This window comes from Corvus moneduloides, chromosome 10 (genome assembly GCF_009650955.1).
Source record: "Corvus moneduloides isolate bCorMon1 chromosome 10, bCorMon1.pri, whole genome shotgun sequence".
Taxonomy (NCBI): Eukaryota; Metazoa; Chordata; class Aves; order Passeriformes; family Corvidae; genus Corvus; species Corvus moneduloides.
In genome coordinates, this window is record NC_045485.1 from 162,959 (window position 1) to 188,408 (window position 25,450).

The following is a 25,450-nucleotide window of genomic DNA, read 5'->3' on the forward strand; positions in this document are numbered from 1 at the left end:
ATTCCAACATCACCAACAGAAGAGATAAGATTGATTTTCCTATGCTTTGGTGAAGAAGCTCTGACAGGACTGAAAAGTTGCTCAAAATATCTTTATTAACTCTCACAAAGAACAAATTGGCACCGGGCCCTGCAAGACCGTGATCTCCAGGTGACAGACCCAAGCTCAGTGACTGAGGCTTTGGTGCTCTGGTGTAATTTCTGGGAGTACTTTGTGCAGCTGCAGGTAACCTCAGGACAGAAGCCAGTACTCACCCTGGCAGTGCAGGTGGTAGCTGAGGGAGGAGGAGAACAAATGACCACAACTCTCCAGCAATGCTGCACAAAGGCTTTAATGAGAAGGAGCAAAAGCAGCGGCGCAGAACACAGACCAAGGGACACGCGTGCGGGGAACAGGCAGGGAAAGAGATCAGCCCATTTGCCAAGGACAGAGGGCATGAGCCGCCGGCTTCAGCAGATCTGACCGCAGCGGGGGGAAGGCAGACACAGGCCTGACCCCCCCAGCCCAAGGGAGCCCCCAGAAGAGATGGGAACCCCCGCACTGCTGAGGGAGCTGCCCACAGCAGCTGACAGAGAGGATCCCACAGGCTGTGCTCTGAGGGAAAGAGGTGAGGATGGGGCCCGGCATGGTCACCACCACCGGCGAAGGCTCGATGTACACCGTGGAGTCAGCGCAGCGGGCGACACAGGGCTCACTGCAGCTGCTTGCAAGGGGGGTTGGGCCACAGGGGCCGCAGGGCCGTGGGGGACAGGGTCTGCAGCAAGACATCTCTCGGCGCAGGAGGCAAAGCTGCAACACAGAGCAGGGAGCGCCAACCAGCCTCAGGATCAGTCTGTCTGTCCCTCAGCTCTCTCCAGGGACACATGCGGTCTTCAAAACACGCTCTGTACCCTCAGCTCCCACATCCCTCCTCGTGCCCTGTGAGTGGAACGGCACAGGAAGGCCGCCCCACTTCAGGAATAGGACCCAGCACAGTGGCTTTAAGGCCCCTGTGGAAAGACGGGTCACAGCCCATGTCCAGAACAGACATGGCTGTGTTAGAGATGTCCGGAGACATTTTGCTACACCACTGCAGGTGCAAATTCTGCTGGGCACATCCCCCTGTGGCTGAGCCCCATTGATCCCCTTCTGCTGGAACAAAGCCCCCTCTTCCCAGCTGTCCCCAGCCACCACCATGGAAAGGCTGACGGCCCTTCAACAGTTCTGTGTCAGGGCCAAGCTGAGGCAGCCCAAGGATCAGCCTGGACAGCCTCCGTGACAGCAGTTCAGCCCACAGGGAGAGATGGAGTGGACTCAGGCTTACCTCGTTCCTCGAGGTAAGGCACACCAGAGAGGAGGAGGATGCAGAGCCTGGAGCAGCGCAGCCTTTTATGCCGTGTCCCAGAGCCCTGTGGGGCCACAAACATTCCTTGTTCGTGAAACATCCAAACTCCTGGGAGTGGCTACTTGCAAGGCCTTGCTGCTGATGAAGTCCCTTCGTCTTTCATCTTAAATGTTGTGCTCCCACTTCATACAACCCGGAATCCTGCAATGATTCTTAGAATCACCTGGGGATGGAATGGATCTTAAATCATCTAGCTTGAGCACCCTGAAATGGCTTCTACAACTTCTCTGGAGAACCTGTTCTAGTGTCTCACTCCTCTCAGAGGAAAGGATTCCTTCCCAATATCTAATCTAAATGTACCTGCTTTTAGTTTAAAACCAGTAGCCCTTGTCCCATCCCTACACACCCCAACCAAGTGTCCCTCCCTTTCTAAACTGAATGTCTCCTGGGAGCCCTCTCTTCTCTTTGCTGCACAACCCCAACCCTCTCAGCCTGTCCTCACAGAGCAACGGCTCCAGTTGCCCGATGGTCTTTGTGGCTCCTCTTGACCCACTGCAGCAGGTCGGTGTGTTTCTTAGGCTGTGGGTCCTAGAGCTGGACGCAGTACCCCAGCTATGGTGTCATGAGAGCCAAGTACAGCAGGACAATCCCCTCCCTCAACCTGCTGGCCTCATGGCTCTGGATGCAGCCCAGGATACGACTGGCTTTCTGCTGGCGCGTGGTGCAGGCTCATGTTCAGTATTTCAACCATCAGAACCTGCAAGCCCTTCTGTGCAGGACCACTCTCGATCTACTCATGGCCTAGCCTGTGTCCATGTTTGGGATTGCCCTGACCTTGGCACTTGACCTTGTTGAACTTCATGAGATTTTCACAGACCCACCTGTCCAGCCTGTCCATGTCCCTCTGGATGGCATCCCTTTCTCTAGAGTACCAACCACTATCGCTTTCCAGGCGCTGCGGCTTTTCTGTGTCATAGCGCGAGGTGCTGCGATCTTCCAAAAGCGTCTCCTTAGCGAAGCCGCTCGGCAGGATCAGCACACACTCACACATGTGTGCATGCACAAACGCACTGATAGCTCCAGTAATATCGGTCGATGGCAAAGAGGCAGGGAGAGTCTCTGTGTAGAGTTCCATGGACGAAGGTTTATTGCAGCCGCACCATGAAGGGGTGAAGGGACGAAGACAAAAGACAATGGAGAGTCCAGGTTTAAGTACGGGAGCGTGACGAGCATCAGAGACCAATGATCTGAGGGCATGGCGGGTGGTACAAAGGCGGGACTAGGGAATGGGAGCCAATAGGAAAGCTCTAGGGGAGTGGCGATAGGCAAGGGCCAATGGGGGAACCTGGAGTGGAGAACTTTCTAGGGCATGGGACATATAAGGTAGCAAGGGGGCAGAGAGGCCAACGGCCAACCAGGAACGCAGAACTGGAGTACATTAGCATAGCAACGCAAAGCATTCTGGGAGACACTTCTTTTCTCACCCTAACCTGGAAGAATTCTCTGGTACTAGGGACTGTCTTACCAGAGGACTCTCTTTGTCTCTTGTACCACAGGCTAACCGGCCCCACAAACCACATCACTTTGCTCAGTGTCACCCACAAACCTGCTGAGGATGCCCTCAATCCCCCCCTAACACCCCTTCCACCCCCCATGTCTCCCAGCAAGCTGTTAAATATTCCTGGTCCCATCACCAAACCCTGAGAACCCACACTCATCACTGGTTGGACACTGCTCAAGTGTGACATCGAGCTCTCCACCACAAGTCCTGGAGTGCTGCCATCCATCCAATTCCATGTGCACTGACTGGCCACCCCTCATAAAATCCACGTCACTCCTATTTAGAGAGAAGGATGCAAAGAGCAGGTCCAGCAGTGCCTGTCCTCTGGTCAGGCTCTCCATCCCCTGTGCTAGGATGTTGTCCTCAACACACTCTAGTAGTTCCCAGGACTGCTGGCAGTTCCCTGTGCCGCTTTGCCAGCAGATGACTGAGTGGTTTAAGTTCCTCTCAGGACCAGGGCCAAGTGAGTGGGCTGTGTCCCAACATCAAAACAATTCGTCTGTGTCCCAGAAGCATAAGGCCAATTGGCTCAGAGGTCTGAGGCTGGAGTGGAGGAAGATTGGAGGTGGCTTTGTGTCACACGGATTGCCTTTGTCACATTGCCCTCTTCATGGGGACAGTGCCCGCCTGTCAACAGTAGAATTTAGCTATGAGAGACACCTCAAGTGAGCCCTCAAGTGCTTTTGGTGCAGATGCACAAGCCAGCCCTGAGAGGCATTTCTCCCCGGGGGTCACTTTGGCAAGGAGGAGACGGTGGGTAAGTTGAGGCGGAAGGTCAAGGCTGCACAGTCCCGTAGAGAAGAAGAGACGCACCTCTCCAGGGCTGTGGCAAAACTCAGTGGCAAAGTAGGATCACTGTGGGCCGGAGAGAAAGCTCCTCACTGAGAGGAGTGAGGACCACGAGGGCCTTGCTTTCTGTTATCAGTCTCTGCCACAGCCTGCTTTTTTCTGCCCATGAGCCTGGGGAAGAGAGGCAGATTCACAACCAAGACAAGAAAACCAAGGACTCAATAAACTGTCTCTCAAGGGACTTGTCTAAGGGAATCTCCACAGCTGTGTGTCCCTCGAAAACTAAGCAGGGCCCTCATGCATTTTACAAGCAGAGCTCTGGCCTCAGCTTGGGAAGCTGAGATCCTCTAGAGAACAAGGAAATCAACACGTAGGAAGGTGATCAAAGGCACGTGCCTACGTCTCTCCCAGAAAGACAAATGGACCCATTCTCTCACACACTAATTTTGCTCAGCGTGTCCACCCCGGAGGCCAGGATCTGCATGGTGGCCTTGGGGAAGAAGCTGAGGGCAGGGAACCCACAGCTCATGGCTCTTTTTCCTGGGGCAGGCATCCCTTTGCCCATTCAATGCATTTTGCAGTTCAAAGGGATAATGGATCAGTCTCCCAGAGCATGTGGGAATCATTGTGATGTGGAAGAGTTGGGAAAATCCATGAGCTTCAGGCAAACCTGAATCATCCTGATGTGGAAATGAGTGCACACGGTGCCCTGGACTCAGGCATTCCAGGGATACCAGAGCACATAGCCTCTTCCCTCCAAAATTTCTGCCTTTGTCGGGGGCGTTTCCAGACCTTTTAGGACCAGTCCCAAACCACCTCGTACAGTCTGTGTAATCCTGTGCTGCTGCTGCTGCTGCAGCTTTCCAAAAGGCATTGCCTTTCGGTGGCTGCTCAAGGGCCCATGGGACACAGGGCAACCCAGGATAATGGAGATTAGGAGAGACCACTGGAAGTCCTCTGATCCCGCTCTGAGAAGAACAAACTTCCCAGTTGCCTGCAGAAGCTGTGGGCCTTGTGCCATTGTCCTCTGAACACTGCCACTGTCAGACAGGTCCCCGTCTCTTGGACAGCTCTTCCAGGGATGCCCTGCACCCCTGGGGAGCTAGCAGGAGATGGAAAGGGCTCCTACAGCTGATCTTCCCAGGTCCTCGAGGGGGACGACCACCAGGAGATGACATTGAGGCTGCCTGCACTGGTGAGCACATGCCACATGGCAGCCTGGAGAGAACAGGGCCAGGGTATGTGCAGGGAATGCCACCTGCTCCGCATTGCACTCTCAGGCCAGTGACAAGGAACCCCCCTTTGGGGCAGAAGGGCTGGAAAGCAGAGAGAAAGTCTGTCCCAAGAGAGCTTTCACTCGAAGTCCTCTGGGGAGCTTTCACCCCTAATCCTGAGAGTTGCTTACTGTCCATCTCCAGATCCCACCCCACAAGCCTGGGATCTGATCACCCCGTGGATGGTGCCCTTTCCTTGGCACTGCAGAAGCCACATCTGGGTTGGTGTCCCCATTTGGTGTCCCCAGGGACAAGGGAGGTGGTGGTGATCTCTTATGGCAGAGGGCCAGGCAGAACATAAGGGCTGCAGCACCCGACGTATGGGGGGAGGCGGAGGGCACTGTGCTTGTGCAACCTGGTGGAGATGAGCAAGGTGTGGAGGGGGGCATGGAGCTGCTGTCTCCACCACCTCCTGGAGGTTCTGGAGAGAATGAAGCCAAACTCTCCTGAGAGGTGCACTGCCAAAGGGCAAGAGGCAGCAATCGCAAATTGCAAGAAAAGAAATCCCAGGGCTCCCTGGGGGAAGACAAGGGACAGGCCTGGGAGAGCTGCACAAGGGACAGTGACCTCTTTCTTGAGCTGTGTCCGTGCTTAGAAGTCAGCAGGACAAAGGCCCAGAGCCTGCTGGGGAACCGGGGCAGTTTGGTCTGCCCTGAGCAGTTGATAGGAGCACAATACCTCTAGAGCTCTATCCCGACCTGCTGGGGTGGATCTGGGGTACTCTGAGTCACTACGGCCCTTGAGCAGCCACCAAAAGGCACATCTCCACGCCTTGGGAGACAGCAAATGCAGGACATTGCAGAGAAGCACCAGGTGATCCAGGAATGGGGATAAGAGGTGGGGAAATGCCCTTCATGGCAGCAGAACATTGAGGATATGAGCTCTGTTAACCCTTGAACGCCTGAGTCTGCGGCACCCAGTCCACTGAATTCCACACTGGGTGACTCAGGTTTGCCTGGAGCTCAGGGATTTTCCCAACTCTTCCACATCACAATGACACCCACGGGCTCTGGGAGACTGATCCAGTGTCCCTTTGAAACGTAAAACGTATGGAATGGGAAACCCCACTCCTGACCCAGCAAAAAGAGCTGTGAGCTTTGGGCTCCCTGCCCTAAGCCTTTCCCCAAAGCCGCCATCCCGGTCTCTGGCCTCTGGGATGAACATGCTGAGCAAAACAGGTCAATGTGGCTGTGGGTCTCTTTCAGGGAAGGACACGGCATCTCTTTGATCACAAAACCAGGCCGTGGTACAGCCTGTGGACCGTAAGCAAATCCCTATGGCTGTCACTCAGGCCTGCAGGGGACATCCTTCCAGCTGAACATGGGCTTTGCTTGCCACTGAGCTTTGCCACCTCCCTGCAGAGCTGGGTCTCTTCCCCACTATGGGATTGTGCAGTGTTGACTTTCTGCCTCAACTGAGCCACAGTCTTCTGGACATCTGTGATGACCCGTGGAAGTAGTGACTCTCAGGATTAGCCTGAGTGCCTGCACTGAAAGCTCCTGAGAGCTGACCTGGGGTATCTCTCATGGCTGAATTTAACTGTAACTGGAGCCAAAGTAGCCATCAAGAAGAACAAGTGACAGAAGCAATAGACACTACGCAAATCCATTTAAACTCACCTTATGCACTGGCCCGGGAACTCCAAGTCAAGTGGCCTTAGGATGCTGGGACACAGATGAATCATTTCCATGTTGGCTGGTGTGAAACTGGAGAAAAATGCCTGAGATGAAAGAGGCAGGGACTTCATCAGCAGCAAGGCCTCGCAAGTAGCCACTCCCAGGAGTTTGGATGTTTTGTGAACAAGGAATGTTTGTGGCCCCACAGGGCTCTGGGACACGGCATAAAAGGCTGCGCTGCTCCAGGCTCTGCATCCTCCTCCTCTCTGGTGTGCCTTTCCTCGAGGAACGAGGTAAGCCTGAGTCCACTCCATCTCTCCCTGTGGGCTGAACTGCTGTCATGGAGGCTGTCCAGGCTGATCCTTGGGCTGCCTCAGCTTGGCCCTGACACAGAACTGTTGAAGGGCCGTCAGCCTTTCCATGGTGGTGGCTGGGGACAGCTGGGAAGAGGGGGCTTTGTTCCAGCAGAAGGGGATCAATGGGGCTCAGCCGCAGGGGGATGTGCCCAGCAGAATTTGCACCTGCCAGTGGTGTAGCAAAATGTCTCCGGACATCTCTAACACAGCCATGTCTGTTCTGGACATGGGCTGTGACCCATCTTTCCACAGGGGCCTTAAAGCCACTGTGCTGGGTCCTATTCCTGAAGTGGGGCGGCCTTCCTGTGCCGTTCCACTCACAGGGCACGAGGAGGGATGTGGGAGCTGTGGGCACAGAGCGTGTTTTGAAGACCGCATGTGTCCCTGGAGAGAGCTGAGGGACAGACAGACTGATCCTGAGGCTGGTTGGCGCTCCCTGCTCTGTGTTGCAGCTTTGCCTCCTGCGCCGAGAGATGTCTTGCTGCAGACCCTGTCCCCCACGGCCCTGCGGCCCCTGTGGCCCAACCCCCCTTGCAAGCAGCTGCAGTGAGCCCTGTGTCGCCCGCTGCGCTGACTCCACGGTGTACATCGAGGCCTTCGCCGGTGGTGGTGACCATGCCGGGCCCCATCCTCACCTCTTTCCCTCAGAGCACAGCCGTGGGATCCTCTCTGTCAGCTGCTGTGGGCAGCTCCCTCAGCAGTGCGGGGGTTCCCATCTCTTCTGGGGGCTCCCTTGGGCTGGGGGGGTCAGGCCTGTGTCTGCCTTCCCCCCGCTGCGGTCAGATCTGCTGAAGCCGGCGGCTCATGCCCTCTGTCCTTGGCAAATGGGCCGATCTCTTTCCCTGCCTGTTCCCCTGCACGCGTGTCCCTTGGTCTGTGTTCTGCGCCGCTGCTTTTGCTCCTTCTCATTAAAGCCTTTGTGCAGCATTGCTAGAGAGTTGTGGTCGTTTGTTCTCCTCCTCCCTCAGCTACCACCTGCACTGCCAGGGTGAGTACTGGCTTCTGTCCTGAGGTTACCTGCAGCTGCACAAAGTACTCCCAGAAATTACACCAGAGCACCAAAGCCTCAGTCACTGAGCTTGGGTCTGTCACCTGGAGATCACGGTCTTGCAGGGCCCGGTGCCAATTTGTTCTTTGTGAGAGTTAATAAAGATATTTTGAGCAACTTTTCAGTCCTGTCAGAGCTTCTTCACCAAAGCATAGGAAAATCAATCTTATCTCTTCTGTTGATGATGTTGGAATTTTCTCAATGGGATGAGTACATGATTGTGGGCTGGGAAGGAGAAAACCACTTCTTTTCATGGCTGGACGTAGGCAGTGTGGCTTCAACAGAGTTTGATGGCAAAGTTCACTCTGTTACTTCCTAAATGGATGAAGCATAAATAGAATATTGAATTGTAATCAATGTTTAATGTTTTATAGGGACACTGTGCATTTAGAAGTGTACGGTATGCAAAGGATATGGGTACAAAATTAGAAGGGTGCAAAAGGGTTTAGCAGCGCTCAATCCACAATCATAGCAAGGACTTAATTACAAATTCACGGTGACAACATTGATACCATTATCAATTCACACACACCCATACCCACAGAGGCACAGAGAAGAGCACATCTGTATTCAGGTGTGTAAATGTACCTATTGAAAATGCCCCTCGGGCTCATTGAAATGTTCACATCAAATCCCTTTGCATTTCTCAACCAAGCGTGGGTTGGACTTTGAGGAGTGTGCGTGGATGTGTGTGTGGATCAAACCAGGCCACGTCATCAGTGGTGGTCTTTCGAGTACCCCAGCTTTATGGTTCTCAAGCTGCGAGAGACGTTCCACCCAGAGGGAGGTGCTGGCACAGCCCACTGTGGTCCAGGAGGCCTCCAAGAGCCTCACTCAGGACAGAGCTGTTTACAGGCTCACAAGATGATTTGCCTTAGTCATCAGTAAGGTTCCATCTCGGACATAATCCATGGTGGTAAGTTCTGGAAACAACTCCCAAGACATTTGGAAGTTGTTTCCAAAACTGAAGCAACAATGGGGGTCTTCCACTTGGGCTACAATTCATCGAGAGAACGTTTCAAGGCTGTCGTGGGATGACTGATGATCCTTTGTTCCCCACCGTGGCTCATGCTGCTCATGGGAAGCTGATGCTGCTGTTATGGTCACGGCTGTTCCCAGCTGTATCATGCAGCAGCACCTGGTGTGGTGAGGGACCTTTCACTGCCCAGCTGGTTTGGTGAAGGGGATGCTTCCTCTTGCAGCTGGTTCAGTCAAGGCTTGTCAGGGGGAGGAGCACAGGAGAGGATGAATGACCACAGCCACAGGGCAGGGTCTCCCAGGTGCCTGGCTGAGGCCAAGGCTCAGGGAGCTGCAGCCAGAGACCCTGGGCTTATGTCCCTTGGGCCTCTGGAATGTGGCCTCAGGGGCCCGTCTGGCTCTGCAAGGGTCCCAACTACAAAGGTGGAGTGGAGCTGTGGGGGTGCATTCCTCCCCCCTCCTTTTTCAGGCCACACTGAGATCTGAGAAACGCTCATTAGGCCTCGGCCTTGAAAACAGCCTGTTCTCAGCTCTTCCTGAGCTTCTCAGAAACACCGTCTCTTCCCAAGAACTGCTGTCTAACGAGCTCCTGTTTTCCTTATGACTGGTCTTGGAAAATACTTTTGTTGCCTGAACGCCATAGCATTCCTGTTCTCACAGTTTCAAAGAAAGTGGCAACACAAACTGTGGCTAGGATGGAACATTGTTATGGCTAAAGCCCACTCTCTTGCGACCCTATAAACAGCGGTCCAAAATGAGACCATTTGAGTTCTCCTGGAGCGCAGCAGGCTGCGACCAGCAATCTCCCTCTGAGTGAGATGCCTCTCAGAGCCAGCAAACTCTCAGGTTTGCAGTACTTGGAGGATTGCCGAACAACGACGAGTCCTGGGCTGACACCCTCACTCCTTGAGGCCTGACCCTTCGCCCGTCGGGAGATGCAAAGCCATCCAAAGTGAGCATTTCACTGACCTCTGTGGGGAATTTTTCACAGGTAACTTGCTCACACTAACTCTTTATGTCTGTGTGCGTGCACGTGTGCATATGCTATAGCAAATCTGGGAGAAATACTGGTTTCTTAGATGGTTAAGTACCTTGGATATCTAAGTAAGTTAGGCCTGTAAGTAAAGTTAAGTTACAGTTATAAACTTACCTAAATGCTGCTAAGTGTTGTTCTTCTGCTAAGTTGCTAAGTATAACTTCGAAGTTCTATGTTAGGTTAAATGCTATTCAAGTGTTATTCCTCTGTTAAATTTTAGGGTTAAGATATTAATTAGGTTTAATGTATAGGTTAAGTTAAAATACTGTTAAGTTTGAGTGCTGTTAAGCTTTTAGGCTGTGTTTCTTTATATCCTTGCCCTCACTGACTTTTGTCACACACACACACATACACACACACACACAGACACAGAGACACACAGGGAGACACACCCACAAACACAAACATTCCCCTAGGTAGTTCTTGGTTTATTTCTGTTTTGATTGCTTGGATTTTGTTTGGTTTTGTTGTTGCTTGTTTTTCCTTGTTGTGCCTTAACTGTTCTGTAAGTAGTAGAGTGACTGTTGCCAAGGAACTTTGTTGTGCTTTTATTTAATATTTAAATCTGGCTTTTGCTGATACCCTTGCCAGCAATTTTTTAAGCAATCTGAAACACTCGTTTGTAAGAGGAGCCTTGGCCCAAAGTGCCTGGGCATTGGTGTCATGGCACAGGGCGTGTGATGTGCAGGGCAGGGAGGGCTGGAGCAGGTAGTTGTGGCCGAGTGGTGAAGGCGATGGACTAGAAATCCATTGGGGTTTCCCCGCGCAGGTTCGAATCCTGCCAACTACGGGGTGCGTGCCCCTTTTGGGCTGCGGGCAGCTGACCACTCTGCAGCCGCGACACAGCCCCAGAGGAGGGCTCCTGCGCTTGCAGCCCCGGCTGTTCCCGCAGAGCAGCTGCAAGGGAGGAGCTGCTGGCAATGCCTTTCATGGCTTCTGAAGGGCCTTCATCAGGGCAAGGGGAAAGCCTGAGGTGCACATGTAAGGGCAGGGGGACAAAAGCCCATTGCTGCTGCAAGGTCTGTGTCCTGCAGCCAAGCCACTTGGCGTGGGGGAAGCCCTGCAAGGGAGAAGAAGCTCAGAGATGTTGTCAGCATCAATGAAGAAGGAAAGGGGAAATGCAGACAGCACCTGGAGCTGACCATTTTGTCACCTCGCATTAGCACCAAGCGTGAAAGGCAAGGACCTGCAGCTTGACAGCCTGCTTAGCACAAAGTGCCTAGAACTCAGAGCTTTTCCTTCAGGGTAACCGTGAGCAGCGTTGAGCTCAGGCACCGGAATTTGCACAGCTAAAAGAGGAGAATTTCTTCCGTTGGTAATTCTAAGCAAAGGGAGCCTGCGTCCCTCCTTGGCCAGCAAAGAACCAAACTGTCGGGCAGGTGCAGTCCCGCAGCATGCTGGGAGCAGAGCTGGATTTCTGGGCAGGGCTGCAGCCGTCAGGATGTCGCTGGATTTCAGGTGCCCCCGTCCCTAGCAAGGCCCAAGGCTGCAGCCTGCGTCCGGGATGCCTTGAGCACATGCAGCGCCAGCTTGGGTGGTCAAAGGGCAAGTGGCCGTGCAGGGCTGTGTGCGGGAGGCGTGGGAGAAGGGCAAGGCCTGGCCCTGGAGCTGTAGAGCGCATGCCCAAAGGAGATGAATTTTTGGGGGAGTCTGTTTTGTGGGGCGGGGGAGGCCAAGCGGAGAGGAAGGGAGGGAGCGAGAGCCAGCAGTGCCCAGGCAGGGTCAGGCCCGGCTGGGGGCAGTGGCAGCTGAGCCCCAGGGGGAGCAGAGTGGCGCAGCGGGAGCGTGCTGGGCCCATAACCCAGAGGTCGATGGATCGAAACCATCCTCTGCTAGGGTACTTTTTCACCGATGCTGCCCCACCCAACAGCTTTTACCCTGCTTGGCTCTAGCTCTTTGAGCAACCCTGGCCATAGCACTCCTCTTCCCTCTGCCCCCACTACCTGCTTTTGTTAGAAATGCTACAACTTTTATAATTTTTTTAACTAACTTTAGTCAGGGGTTTGTTCACCTCTGCCCAGGAGGAGGGGAATCGAAGCTTTTCTTCAAAAGACTCTGTTTACCCAGGGTTTGAGTTTTGCAGGCTGGGGCCTGGTCGGTGTCAGTCAACAAAAAGAAGATTCCCAGATTATGAGAGTTTAACATGCATCTACAGGTTGGGAGTGGCCAGAAGATACAGAGGAGATAAATGGACATTAACATTACCGCCTGGTGTGGCTGGAGACACGTGGTCTGGGAAAAGATTGATAAGAGCACCAAATTAGCATCAAGGGAAAAGGGATCGATAACCCATAGGAGATTGCATACTAAGGATTGTGTAATTTAGGTCCAATGAAGAAGAATTTCTTTGGGGTTTTCACGTAAAAATATGTGAAAAATCTGGTAAAGAACCGTGTGTGATGGAAAAATTTCCACTGCACAAACCAGACACGTGTGGATGGAATAATTTCTATTGCAAATCTTGGCCAGAATTCCATCCTGGCCAGAGTAAAGTAATGCCTAATTCTCTAGCATTGAAAAGATGTTGTTTGAGAGTTTCTGGTTTTCCCTAGGCTTTGGTGACACTTTCTCTTTGGCTTTCTCAGGCACCAACACTCCCAAAGGGCCCCTCAGCATGGCCTATGGGCAGCTGTGCAGCAGCAGGCACAGCTCCCCCCATGAGGCCCTGTGTATTATGGGCACACAGGTCTTCCTCCCTTCCCTGCAGGCAGCTCAATCCCCAGCTTCCCAGGCACAGGAGGGCACCTCCTCTAGGGGCAGAGGAGGCTCAGACTGCTCCACATGTGCTCAGCTCAAAGACCTGGGAGCTTTCTCCGTCCTCGTCTGTTTGCTGCCGTGACCATTTGTAGGGTGATCCAGGATCAGGGCCAAGCAGGTATTCCCAAGGGACACTGTATTGGCTAGAGGTGGCTGGGTGTTGGGAGTGGAGGAGACACAGGGTGCTGTGGGCACCGTCTCTCTTGGAAAACCTTTAGCGGTTGGCCTGCCCAGGACACAGCTGGTTCCTGCTGCCACCACAACTCTGAAACATCTGTGAAGCTCGTGGCACCCTCAGCACCATTGCTGGAGCACGTGAATATTCCGGATGGCGCTCCATCCTACAGAATAGCCATGGCACTGAAGAGGTTTCCTGAAAGGCCTGGGGACCACGGAGGATTCCCCAGTGAAACAGGACTTGTGTTCTACAACTGGGGGGGCTCCATTAGGAGCACCCAGCAGCGTGAGTGTGCTGAGCCCAAGTGTGAGAGCCAGAGGAGTGCAGGCACATGCCAGGAGCTGGAGCTGCGGTGTGTGAAGGGGGAGGGAGGTGTGGAAGGAGGGGGCAGCCAGTGTGAGAGGTGCAGGAGCTGGAGCCAGGCCAGGGTGTGAGGTGGCAGTGTGGGAGGCAGTGCCCGTGGGCACTGGAGGAGCAGGAGGCAGCGCAGGCTGCGGGTGGCAGGAGCGGGAAGCAGCAGCGCTGCAGGAGCCTTGCGGGGTAGTGCTTGGCAGAGCTGCCCTCCAAGCAGGTGAGCAGGGCTCGGTCATTCCTGGCCAAGGCAGACCAGCTTTTCTTCAGCCTGGCTCCACACTGCCCGGCCTCTCCTGCTCCCGAACAGCATGGTTTCTTTCCTCTGCAAGTTCTGCTCACACAGAGCAGCTGAGCTCCTGCTCCTGCTCCCCTCAGCCGGGCCTCCTGCTCGGCACTCCCGGCACCTCCCAGCCCAGCAGGCACAGACTGGCTTTGAGCCAGGTCGTCCTTGGCAAAAGCAGACTGCGGGAGCTGCTCTGGATCCTGCAGAGACTCCCAGAGAGCAAATGAGCTGCTGCAGCCAGGTGTGCAGAGATCTTGGTGGTTCTCCATGCCTGGGCATCACGCTGGGGTTGCAACAGGGCTCAGGCACTGAGCCGCCTAGCTTCTTGCTTTGTCTCCAGCGCTGCTTTGAGCAGGCATTTGGACTTGTGTCCTCCTGGGATGCCTTGCAGTGAAGTTCCTTCCGAGAAGGAAGAGTTCCCAGAGAGGGCTCTGCCCTCGTTGCTCTCCACCATGGGCAGTGAGTGAACCTCTACCCCACAGGAACTGGAGCTCAGTCGTTGCTCAGCCCTTGGTGTCTCACCTGTCCTTTCTGCTTGCCTCTCCAGCCCCTTTCCTGGGTTCCGCAGAGGGTCTTTCTTTACCTTTTGTAGAGACGGGGCAATGTTTCCCTCTTATTAGTCCTTAAGGAGCGGGGCTGGTTTGGGCTGGAGAAGAGAAGGCAAGGGGGCTTCTGCTGGGTGAAGGTGACTTGCCAAGGCCTGCCCTGAGTCTGAAAGAGCTTGCTGCAATTTGGGAAAGACAAGATTGTGTGAGGTTTTGAGCCTGGCACTTGTAAGAGAGGCCACGCCGGGCCAGCAGAAGAAGCTGTGCTGCTGCCCTGAAGGGTGGCGCGATTAGAGAGTGCCTGGAGGCCCTGCAGGAAGGCTGCACTTGGTGATGGATGTCCAAGGCGATGGAGAGACAGCCAGCCTCAGCCAGGGGCATAAGGCTGAGCAAGGCTGGGCACAGGAGCCAGAGGTCACCTATGCACGAGGTCCCATGGTGTAATGGTGAGCACTCTGGACTCTGAATCCAGTGATCTGAGTTCAAATCTCAGTGGGACCTTGGCTTTTTTCTTCCCTCAGCATGCTGACACCCTCACAGCTCTACTCTGCTCCTGGTTCACTTGTGGAATGCTCTCTGATGAATCACACAGCAGCTGAGGTGGAGATCACCCACTCAAAGTGGGTCAGGCACAGGAGGCAGCTCTGGGACTCTCTGCTTGTATGTTGGACAAATCCAATAACAGGAGACTGGGCTACACTCTTTGGGCAGCTGTTTCCACGTTGGACCATTCCCACAGTAACACCAGGTTACTCTGTGTGGCATTACTTGTATGCCCACCTTTGTCCTTTGTCCTGCTCCTTTCTTGCTCCTTTCCTCTGCGGCTTTTCCTCCCTCCCTGCCAATTTCGTTCTATTGCTCTGCAGTCAGTGCAAGGAGCTCTACCAACACTGGGCAGTGCCCCATCATTGGGTTATATTTGTTGCCATGGGAGAAGGAAGGATCTTCCCTGGTAGTGCAGGTGGTAGCTGAGGGAGGAGGAGAACAAACGACCACAACTCTCCAGCAATGCTGCACAAAGGCTTTAATGAGAAGGAGCAAAAGCAATGGCACAGAACACAGACCAAGGGACACGCGTGCAGGGAACAGGCAGGGAAAGAGATCGGCCCATTTGCCAAGGACAGAGGGCATGAGCCGCCGGCTTCAGCAGATCTGACCGCAGCGGGGGGAAGGCAGACACAGGCCTGACCCCCCCAGCCCAAGGGAGCCCCCAGAAGAGATGGGAACCCCCGCACTGCTGAGGGAGCTGCCCACAGCAGCTGACAGAGAGGATCCCACGGCTGTGCTCTGAGGGAAAGAGGTGAGGATGGGGCCCGGCATGGTCACCACCACCGGCGAAGGCTCGATGTACACCGTGGAGTCAGCGCAGCGGGCGACACAGGGCTCACTGCAGCTGCTTGCAAGGGGGGTTGGGCCACAGGGGCCGCAGGGCCGTGGGGGACAGGGTCTGCAGCAAGACATCTCTCGGCGCAGGAGGCAAAGCTGCAACACAGAGCAGGGAGCGCCAACCAGCCTCAGGATCAGTCTGTCTGTCCCTCAGCTCTCTCCAGGGACACATGCGGTCTTCAAAACACGCTCTGTACCCTCAGCTCCCACATCCCTCCTCGTGCCCTGTGAGTGGAACGGCACAGGAAGGCCGCCCCACTTCAGGAATAGGACCCAGCACAGTGGCTTTAAGGCCCCTGTGGAAAGACAGGTCACAGCCCATGTCCAGAACAGACATGGCTGTGTTAGAGATGTCCGGAGACATTTTGCTACACCACGGCAGGTGCAAATTCTGCTGGGCACATCCCCCTGCGGCTGAGCCCCATTGATCCCCTTCTGCTGGAACAAAGCCCCCTCTTCCCAGCTGTCCCCAGCCACCCCCATGGAAAGGCTGACGGCCCTTCAACAGTTCTGTGTCAGGGCCAAGCTGAGGCAGCCCAAGGATCAGCCTGGACAGCCTCCGTGACAGCAGTTCAGCCCACAGGGAGAGATGGAGTGGACTCAGGCTTACCTCGTTCCTCGAGGAAAGGCACACCAGAGAGGAGGAGGATGCAGAGCCTGGAGCAGCGCAGCCTTTTATGCCGTGTCCCAGAGCCCTGTGGGGCCACAAACATTCCTTGTTCGTGAAACATCCAAACTCCTGGGAGTGGCTACTTGCGAGGCCTTGCTGCTGATGAAGTCCCTTCGTCTTTCATCTTAAATGTTGTGCTCCCACTTCATACAACCCGGAATCCTGCAATGATTCTTAGAATCACCTGGGGATGGAATGGATCTTAAATCATCTAGCTTGAGCACCCTGAAATGGCTTCTACAACTTCTCTGGAGAACCTGTTCTAGTGTCTCACTCCTCTCAGAGGAAAGGATTCCTTCCCAATATCTAATCTAAATGTACCTGCTTTTAGTTTAAAACCAGTAGCCCTTGTCCCATCCCTACACACCCCAACCAAGTGTCCCTCCCTTTCTAAACTGAATGTCTCCTGGGAGCCCTCTCTTCTCTTTGCTGCACAACCCCAACCCTCTCAGCCTGTCCTCACAGAGCAACGGCTCCAGTTGCCCGATGGTCTTTGTGGCTCCTCTTGACCCACTGCAGCAGGTCGGTGTGTTTCTTAGGCTGTGGGTCCTAGAGCTGGACGCAGTACCCCAGCTATGGTGTCATGAGAGCCAAGTACAGCAGGACAATCCCCTCCCTCAACCTGCTGGCCTCATGGCTCTGGATGCAGCCCAGGATACGACTGGCTTTCTGCTGGCGCGTGGTGCAGGCTCATGTTCAGTATTTCAACCATCAGAACCTGCAAGCCCTTCTGTGCAGGACCACTCTCGATCTACTCATGGCCTAGCCTGTGTCCATGTTTGGGATTGCCCTGACCTTGGCACTTGACCTTGGCACTTGACCTTGTTGAACTTCATGAGATTTTCACAGACCCACCTGTCCAGCCTGTCCATGTCCCTCTGGATGGCATCCCTTTCTCTAGAGTACCAACCACTATCGCTTTCCAGGCGCTGCGGCTTTTCTGTGTCATAGCGCGAGGTGCTGCGATCTTCCAAAAGCGTCTCCTTAGCGAAGCCGCTCGGCAGGATCAGCACACACTCACACATGTGTGCATGCACAAACGCACTGATAGCTCCAGTAATATCGGTCGATGGCAAAGAGGCAGGGAGAGTCTCTGTGTAGAGTTCCATGGACGAAGGTTTATTGCAGCCGCACCATGAAGGGGTGAAGGGACGAAGACAAAAGACAATGGAGAGTCCAGGTTTAAGTACGGGAGCGTGACGAGCATCAGAGACCAATGATCTGAGGGCATGGCGGGTGGTACAAAGGCGGGACTAGGGAATGGGAGCCAATAGGAAAGCTCTAGGGGAGTGGCGATAGGCAAGGGCCAATGGGGGAACCTGGAGTGGAGAACTTTCTAGGGCATGGGACATATAAGGTAGCAAGGGGGCAGAGAGGCCAACGGCCAACCAGGAACGCAGAACTGGAGTACATTAGCATAGCAACGCAAAGCATTCTGGGAGACACTTCTTTTCTCACCCTAACCTGGAAGAATTCTCTGGTACTAGGGACTGTCTTACCAGAGGACTCTCTTTGTCTCTTGTACCACAGGCTAACCGGCCCCACAAACCACATCACTTTGCTCAGTGTCACCCACAAACCTGCTGAGGATGCCCTCAATCCCCCCCTAACACCCCTTCCACCCCCCATGTCTCCCAGCAAGCTGTTAAATATTCCTGGTCCCATCACCAAACCCTGAGAACCCACACTCATCACTGGTTGGACACTGCTCAAGTGTGACATCGAGCTCTCCACCACAAGTCCTGGAGTGCTGCCATCCATCCAATTCCATGTGCACTGACTGGCCACCCCTCATAAAATCCACGTCACTCCTATTTAGAGAGAAGGATGCAAAGAGCAGGTCCAGCAGTGCCTGTCCTCTGGTCAGGCTCTCCATCCCCCGTGCTAGGATGTTGTCCTCAACACACTCTAGTAGTTCCCAGGACTGCTGGCAGTTCCCTGTGCCGCTTTGCCAGCAGATGACTGAGTGGTTTAAGTTCCTCTCAGGACCAGGGCCAAGTGAGTGGGCTGTGTCCCAACATCAAAACAATTCGTCTGTGTCCCAGAAGCATAAGGCCAATTGGCTCAGAGGTCTGAGGCTGGAGTGGAGGAAGATTGGAGGTGGCTTTGTGTCACACGGATTGCCTTTGTCACATTGCCCTCTTCATGGGGACAGTGCCCGCCTGTCAACAGTAGAATTTAGCTATGAGAGACACCTCAAGTGAGCCCTCAAGTGCTTTTGGTGCAGATGCACAAGCCAGCCCTGAGAGGCATTTCTCCCCGGGGGTCACTTTGGCAAGGAGGAGACGGTGGGTAAGTTGAGGCGGAAGGTCAAGGCTGCACAGTCCCGTAGAGAAGAAGAGACGCACCTCTCCAGGGCTGTGGCAAAACTCAGTGGCAAAGTAGGATCACTGTGGGCCGGAGAGAAAGCTCCTCACTGAGAGGAGTGAGGACCACGAGGGCCTTGCTTTCTGTTATCAGTCTCTGCCACAGCCTGCTTTTTTCTGCCCACGAGCCTGGGGAAGAGAGGCAGATTCACAACCAAGACAAGAAAACCAAGGACTCAATAAACTGTCTCTCAAGGGACTTGTCTAAGGGAATCTCCACAGCTGTGTGTCCCTCGAAAACTAAGCAGGGCCCTCATGCATTTTACAAGCAGAGCTCTGGCCTCAGCTTGGGAAGCTGAGATCCTCTAGAGAACAAGGAAATCAACACGTAGGAAGGTGATCAAAGGCACGTGCCTACGTCTCTCCCAGAAAGACAAATGGACCCATTCTCTCACACACTAATTTTGCTCAGCGTGTCCACCCCGGAGGCCAGGATCTGCATGGTGGCCTTGGGGAAGAAGCTGAGGGCAGGGAACCCACAGCTCATGGCTCTTTTTCCTGGGGCAGGCATCCCTTTGCCCATTCAATGCATTTTGCAGTTCAAAGGGATAATGGATCAGTCTCCCAGAGCATGTGGGAATCATTGTGATGTGGAAGAGTTGGGAAAATCCATGAGCTTCAGGCAAACCTGAATCATCCTGATGTGGAAATGAGTGCACACGGTGCCCTGGACTCAGGCATTCCAGGGATACCAGAGCACATAGCCTCTTCCCTCCAAAATTTCTGCCTTTGTCGGGGGCGTTTCCAGACCTTTTAGGACCAGTCCCAAACCACCTCGTACGTCTGTGTAATCCTGTGCTGCTGCTGCTGCTGCAGCTTTCCAAAAGGCATTGCCTTTCGGTGGCTGCTCAAGGGCCCATGGGACACAGGGCAACCCAGGATAATGGAGATTAGGAGAGACCACTGGAAGTCCTCTGATCCCGCTCTGAGAAGAACAAACTTCCCAGTTGCCTGCAGAAGCTGTGGGCCTTGTGCCATTGTCCTCTGAACACTGCCACTGTCAGACAGGTCCCCGTCTCTTGGACAGCTCTTCCAGGGATGCCCTGCACCCCTGGGGAGCTAGCAGGAGATGGAAAGGGCTCCTACAGCTGATCTTCCCAGGTCCTCGAGGGGGACGACCACCAGGAGATGACATTGAGGCTGCCTGCACTGGTGAGCACATGCCACATGGCAGCCTGGAGAGAACAGGGCCAGGTATGTGCAGGGAATGCCACCTGCTCCGCATTGCACTCTCAGGCCAGTGACAAGGAACCCCCCTTTGGGGCAGAAGGGCTGGAAAGCAGAGAGAAAGTCTGTCCCAAGAGAGCTTTCACTCTAAGTCCTCTGGGGAGCTTTCACCCCTAATCCTGAGAGTTGCTTACTGTCCATCTCCAGATCCCACCCCACAAGCCTGGGATCTGATCACCCCGTGGATGGTGCCCTTTCCTTGGCACTGCAGAAGCCACATCTGGGTTGGTGTCCCCATTTGGTGTCCCCAGGGACAAGGGAGGTGGTGGTGATCTCTTATGGCAGAGGGCCAGGCAGAACATAAGGGCTGCAGCACCCGACGTATGGGGGGAGGCGGAGGGCACTGTGCTTGTGCAACCTGGTGGAGATGAGCAAGGTGTGGAGGGGGGCATGGAGCTGCTGTCTCCACCACCTCCTGGAGGTTCTGGAGAGAATGAAGCCAAACTCTCCTGAGAGGTGCACTGCCAAAGGGCAAGAGGCAGCAATCGCAAATTGCAAGAAAAGAAATCCCAGGGCTCCCTGGGGGAAGACAAGGGACAGGCCTGGGAGAGCTGCACAAGGGACAGTGACCTCTTTCTTGAGCTGTGTCCGTGCTTAGAAGTCAGCAGGACAAAGGCCCAGAGCCTGCTGGGGAACCGGGGCAGTTTGGTCTGCCCTGAGCAGTTGATAGGAGCACAATACCTCTAGAGCTCTATCCCGACCTGCTGGGGTGGATCTGGGGTACTCTGAGTCACTACGGCCCTTGAGCAGCCACCAAAAGGCACATCTCCACGCCTTGGGAGACAGCAAATGCAGGACATTGCAGAGAAGCACCAGGTGATCCAGGAATGGGGATAAGAGGTGGGGAAATGCCCTTCATGGCAGCAGAACATTGAGGATATGAGCTCTGTTAACCCTTGAACGCCTGAGTCTGCGGCACCCAGTCCACTGAATTCCACACTGGGTGACTCAGGTTTGCCTGGAGCTCAGGGATTTTCCCAACTCTTCCACATCACAATGACACCCACGGGCTCTGGGAGACTGATCCAGTGTCCCTTTGAAACGTAAAACGTATGGAATGGGAAACCCCACTCCTGACCCAGCAAAAAGAGCTGTGAGCTTTGGGCTCCCTGCCCTAAGCCTTTCCCCAAAGCCGCCATCCCGGTCTCTGGCCTCTGGGATGAACACGCTGAGCAAAACAGGTCAATGTGGCTGTGGGTCTCTTTCAGGGAAGGACACGGCATCTCTTTGATCACAAAACCAGGCCGTGGTACAGCCTGTGGACCATGAGCAAATCCCTATGGCTGTCACTCAGGCCTGCAGGGGACATCCTTCCAGCTGAACATGGGCTTTGCTTGCCACTGAGCTTTGCCACCTCCCTGCAGAGCTGGGTCTCTTCCCCACTATGGGATTGTGCAGTGTTGACTTTCTGCCTCAACTGAGCCACAGTCTTCTGGACATCTGTGATGACCCGTGGAAGTAGTGACTCTCAGGATTAGCCTGAGTGCCTGCACTGAAAGCTCCTGAGAGCTGACCTGGGGTGTCTCTCATGGCTGAATTTAACTGTAACTGGAGCCAAAGTAGCCATCAAGAAGAACAAGTGACAGAAGCAATAGACACTACGCAAATCCATTTAAACTCACCTTATGCACTGGCCTGGGAACTCCAAGTCAAGTGGCCTTAGGATGCTGGGACAAAGATGAATCATTTCCATGTGTGCTGGTGTGAAACTGGAGAAAAATGCCTGAGATGAAAGAGGCAGGGACTTCATCAGCAGCAAGGCCTCGCAAGTAGCCACTCCCAGGAGTTTGGATGTTTTGTGAACAAAGAATGTTTGTGGCCCCACAGGGCTCTGGGACACGGCATAAAAGGCTGCGCTGCTCCAGGCTCTGCATCCTCCTCCTCTCTGGTGTGCCTTTCCTCGAGGAACGAGGTAAGCCTGAGTCCACTCCATCTCTCCCTGTGGGCTGAACTGCTGTCACGGAGGCTGTCCAGGCTGATCCTTGGGCTGCCTCAGCTTGGCCCTGACACAGAACTGTTGAAGGGCCGTCAGCCTTTCCATGGTGGTGGCTGGGGACAGCTGGGAAGAGGGGGCTTTGTTCCAGCAGAAGGGGATCAATGGGGCTCAGCCGCAGGGGGATGTGCCCAGCAGAATTTGCACCTGCCATGGTGTAGCAAAATGTCTCCGGACATCTCTAACACAGCCATGTCTGTTCTGGACATGGGCTGTGACCCATCTTTCCACAGGGGCCTTAAAGCCACTGTGCTGGGTCCTATTCCTGAAGTGGGGCGGCCTTCCTGTGCCGTTCCACTCACAGGGCACGAGGAGGGATGTGGGAGCTGTGGGCACAGAGCGTGTTTTGAAGACCGCATGTGTCCCTGGAGAGAGCTGAGGGACAGACAGACTGATCCTGAGGCTGGTTGGCGCTCCCTGCTCTGTGTTGCAGCTTTGCCTCCTGCGCCGAGAGATGTCTTGCTGCAGACCCTGTCCCCCACGGCCCTGCGGCCCCTGTGGCCCAACCCCCCTTGCAAGCAGCTGCAGTGAGCCCTGTGTCGCCCGCTGCGCTGACTCCACGGTGTACATCGAGGCTTCGCCGGTGGTGGTGACCATGCCGGGCCCCATCCTCACCTCTTTCCCTCAGAGCACAGCCGTGGGATCCTCTCTGTCAGCTGCTGTGGGCAGCTCCCTCAGCAGTGCGGGGGTTCCCATCTCTTCTGGGGGCTCCCTTGGGCTGGGGGGGTCAGGCCTGTGTCTGCCTTCCCCCCGCTGCGGTCAGATCTGCTGAAGCCGGCGGCTCATGCCCTCTGTCCTTGGCAAATGGGCCGATCTCTTTCCCTGCCTGTTCCCTGCACGCGTGTCCCTTGGTCTGTGTTCTGCGCCGCTGCTTTTGCTCCTTCTCATTAAAGCCTTTGTGCAGCATTGCTAGAGAGTTGTGGTCGTTTGTTCTCCTCCTCCCTCAGCTACCACCTGCACTGCCAGGGTGAGTACTGGCTTCTGTCCTGAGGTTACCTGCAGCTGCACAAAGTACTCCCAGAAATTACACCAGAGCACCAAAGCCTCAGTCACTGAGCTTGGGTCTGTCACCTGGAGATCACGGTCTTGCAGGGCCCGGTGCCAATTTGTTCTTTGTGAGAGTTAATAAAGATATTTTGAGCAACTTTTCAGTCCTGTCAGAGCTTCTTCACCAAAGCATAGGAAAATCAATCTTATCTCTTCTGTTGATGATGTTGGAATTTTCTCAATGGGATGAGTACATGATTGTGGGCTGGGAAGGAGAAAACCACTTCTTTTCATGGCTGGACGTAGGCAGTGTGGCTTCAACAGAGTTTGATGGCAAAGTTCACTCTGTTACTTCCTAAATGGATGAAGCATAAATAGAATATTGAATTGTAATCAATGTTTAATGTTTCATAGGGACACTGTGCATTTAGAAGTGTACGGTATGCAAAGGATATGGGTACAAAATTAGAAGGGTGCAAAAGGGTTTAGCAGCGCTCAATCCACAATCATAGCAAGGACTTAATTACAAATTCACGGTGACAACATTGATACCATTATCAATTCACACACACCCATACCCACAGAGGCACAGAGAAGAGCACATCTGTATTCAGGTGTGTAAATGTACCTATTGAAAATGCCCCTCGGGCTCATTGAAATGTTCACATCAAATCCCTTTGCATTTCTCAACCAAGCGTGGGTTGGACTTTGAGGAGTGTGCGTGGATGTGTGTGTGGATCAAACCAGGCCACGTCATCAGTGGTGGTCTTTCGAGTACCCCAGCTTTATGGTTCTCAAGCTGCGAGAGACGTTCCACCCAGAGGGAGGTGCTGGCACAGCCCACTGTGGTCCAGGAGGCCTCCAAGAGCCTCACTCAGGACAGAGCTGTTTACAGGCTCACAAGATGATTTGCCTTAGTCATCAGTAAGGTTCCATCTCGGACATAATCCATGGTGGTAAGTTCTGGAAACAACTCCCAAGACATTTGGAAGTTGTTTCCAAAACTGAAGCAACAATGGGGGTCTTCCACTTGGGCTACAATTCATCGAGAGAACGTTTCAAGGCTGTCGTGGGATGACTGATGATCCTTTGTTCCCCACCGTGGCTCATGCTGCTCATGGGAAGCTGATGCTGCTGTTATGGTCACGGCTGTTCCCAGCTGTATCATGCAGCAGCACCTGGTGTGGTGAGGGACCTTTCACTGCCCAGCTGGTTTGGTGAAGGGGATGCTTCCTCTTGCAGCTGGTTCAGTCAAGGCTTGTCAGGGGGAGGAGCACAGGAGAGGATGAATGACCACAGCCACAGGGCAGGGTCTCCCAGGTGCCTGGCTGAGGCCAAGGCTCAGGGAGCTGCAGCCAGAGACCCTGGGCTTGTGTCCCTTGGGCCTCTGGAATGTGGCCTCAGGGGCCCGTCTGGCTCTGCAAGGGTCCCAACTACAAAGGTGGAGTGGAGCTGTGGGGGTGCATTCCTCCCCCCTCCTTTTTCAGGCCACACTGAGATCTGAGAAACGCTCATTAGGCCTCGGCCTTGAAAACAGCCTGTTCTCAGCTCTTCCTGAGCTTCTCAGAAACACCGTCTCTTCCCAAGAACTGCTGTCTAACGAGCTCCTGTTTTCCTTATGACTGGTCTTGGAAAATACTTTTGTTGCCTGAACGCCATAGCATTCCTGTTCTCACAGTTTCAAAGAAAGTGGCAACACAAACTGTGGCTAGGATGGAACATTGTTATGGCTAAAGCCCACTCTCTTGCGACCCTATAAACAGCGGTCCAAAATGAGACCATTTGAGTTCTCCTGGAGCGCAGCAGGCTGCGACCAGCAATCTCCCTCTGAGTGAGATGCCTCTCAGAGCCAGCAAACTCTCAGGTTTGCAGTACTTGGAGGATTGCCGAACAACGACGAGTCCTGGGCTGACACCCTCACTCCTTGAGGCCTGACCCTTCGCCCGTCGGGAGATGCAAAGCCATCCAAAGTGAGCATTTCACTGACCTCTGTGGGGAATTTTTCACAGGTAACTTGCTCACACTAACTCTTTATGTCTGTGTGCGTGCACGTGTGCATATGCTATAGCAAATCTGGGAGAAATACTGGTTTCTTAGATGGTTAAGTACCTTGGATATCTAAGTAAGTTAGGCCTGTAAGTAAAGTTAAGTTACAGTTATAAACTTACCTAAATGCTGCTAAGTGTTGTTCTTCTGCTAAGTTGCTAAGTATAACTTCGAAGTTCTATGTTAGGTTAAATGCTATTCAAGTGTTATTCCTCTGTTAAATTTTAGGGTTAAGATATTAATTAGGTTTAATGTATAGGTTAAGTTAAAATACTGTTAAGTTTGAGTGCTGTTAAGCTTTTAGGCTGTGTTTCTTTATATCCTTGCCCTCACTGACTTTTGTCACACACACACACATACACACACACACACAGACACAGAGACACACAGGGAGACACACCCACAAACACAAACATTCCCCTAGGTAGTTCTTGGTTTATTTCTGTTTTGATTGCTTGGATTTTGTTTGGTTTTGTTGTTGCTTGTTTTTCCTTGTTGTGCCTTAACTGTTCTGTAAGTAGTAGAGTGACTGTTGCCAAGGAACTTTGTTGTGCTTTTATTTAATATTTAAATCTGGCTTTTGCTGATACCCTTGCCAGCAATTTTTTAAGCAATCTGAAACACTCGTTTGTAAGAGGAGCCTTGGCCCAAAGTGCCTGGGCATTGGTGTCATGGC

General features: G+C 53.8%; 2 protein-coding genes, 1 long non-coding RNA gene and 3 other non-coding genes across 7 annotated transcripts; 4 read left to right on the forward strand and 2 right to left on the reverse strand.

Moving 5' to 3' along the window:
• Positions 1-317: 317 nt before the first annotated feature.
• Positions 318-2,906, reverse strand: LOC116449017. 2 transcript variants are annotated; one of them, XR_004242193.1, is made up of 3 exons: positions 2,206-2,906; positions 1,304-1,547; positions 318-789 (listed from the first exon to the last, which is right to left on the reverse strand). XR_004242193.1 is itself a non-coding variant. In XM_032120151.1 (3 exons), exons 1-3 carry the CDS (start codon positions 2,457-2,459, stop codon positions 409-411), a joined length of 720 nt encoding a protein of 239 aa, XP_031976042.1. In that variant the 5' UTR covers positions 2,460-2,474; the 3' UTR covers positions 318-408. The 2 variants fall into 2 exon arrangements, 1 of the variants encoding a protein (XP_031976042.1); XM_032120151.1 differs by having other exon boundaries at positions 1,304-1,388; positions 2,206-2,474.
• Positions 2,907-10,690: 7,784 nt separating this feature from the next.
• Positions 10,691-10,772, forward strand: TRNAS-AGA. Its single transcript has one exon. It is a non-coding gene; the product is annotated as a tRNA-Ser (tRNA).
• Positions 10,773-11,745: 973 nt separating this feature from the next.
• Positions 11,746-11,817, forward strand: TRNAM-CAU. The gene has a single exon. It is a non-coding gene; the product is annotated as a tRNA-Met (tRNA).
• Positions 11,818-14,528: 2,711 nt separating this feature from the next.
• On the forward strand, positions 14,529-14,600 carry TRNAQ-CUG. The gene has a single exon. It is a non-coding gene; the product is annotated as a tRNA-Gln (tRNA).
• A 500-nt stretch (positions 14,601-15,100) lies between these two features.
• On the reverse strand, positions 15,101-17,279 carry LOC116449018. Its single transcript, XM_032120152.1, has 3 exons — positions 17,011-17,279; positions 16,096-16,180; positions 15,101-15,581 (listed from the first exon to the last, which is right to left on the reverse strand). The coding sequence occupies exons 1-3, from the start codon at positions 17,262-17,264 to the stop codon at positions 15,243-15,245; spliced, it is 678 nt and encodes a 225-aa protein (XP_031976043.1). The 5' UTR covers positions 17,265-17,279; the 3' UTR covers positions 15,101-15,242.
• A 4,283-nt stretch (positions 17,280-21,562) lies between these two features.
• Positions 21,563-22,650, forward strand: LOC116448753. Its single transcript, XR_004242103.1, has 2 exons — positions 21,563-21,660; positions 22,175-22,650. It is a non-coding gene; the product is annotated as an uncharacterized LOC116448753 (long non-coding RNA).
• The last annotated feature ends 2,800 nt before the right edge of the window (positions 22,651-25,450 follow it).

Bases quoted from the DNA above. Each gene is read 5' to 3' on its own strand.
- LOC116449018 (XM_032120152.1), bottom strand. From the start codon at position 17,264: ATGGAACTCTACACAGAGACTCTCCCTGCCTCTTTGCCATCGACCGAT. The intron at 16,181-17,010 runs GTGGGTCTGTGA...GTGGCCCCACAG, and splicing joins GACATGGACAGGCTGGACAG to GGCTCTGGGACACGGCATAA. The intron at 15,582-16,095 runs GTAAGCCTGAGT...TCTGTGTTGCAG, and splicing joins GCCTTTCCTCGAGGAACGAG to CTTTGCCTCCTGCGCCGAGA.
- LOC116449017 (XM_032120151.1), bottom strand. From the start codon at position 2,459: ATGGAACTCTACACAGAGACTCTCCCTGCCTCTTTGCCATCGACCGAT. The intron at 1,389-2,205 runs GTGGGTCTGTGA...GTGGCCCCACAG, and splicing joins GACATGGACAGGCTGGACAG to GGCTCTGGGACACGGCATAA. The intron at 790-1,303 runs GTAAGCCTGAGT...TCTGTGTTGCAG, and splicing joins GCCTTACCTCGAGGAACGAG to CTTTGCCTCCTGCGCCGAGA.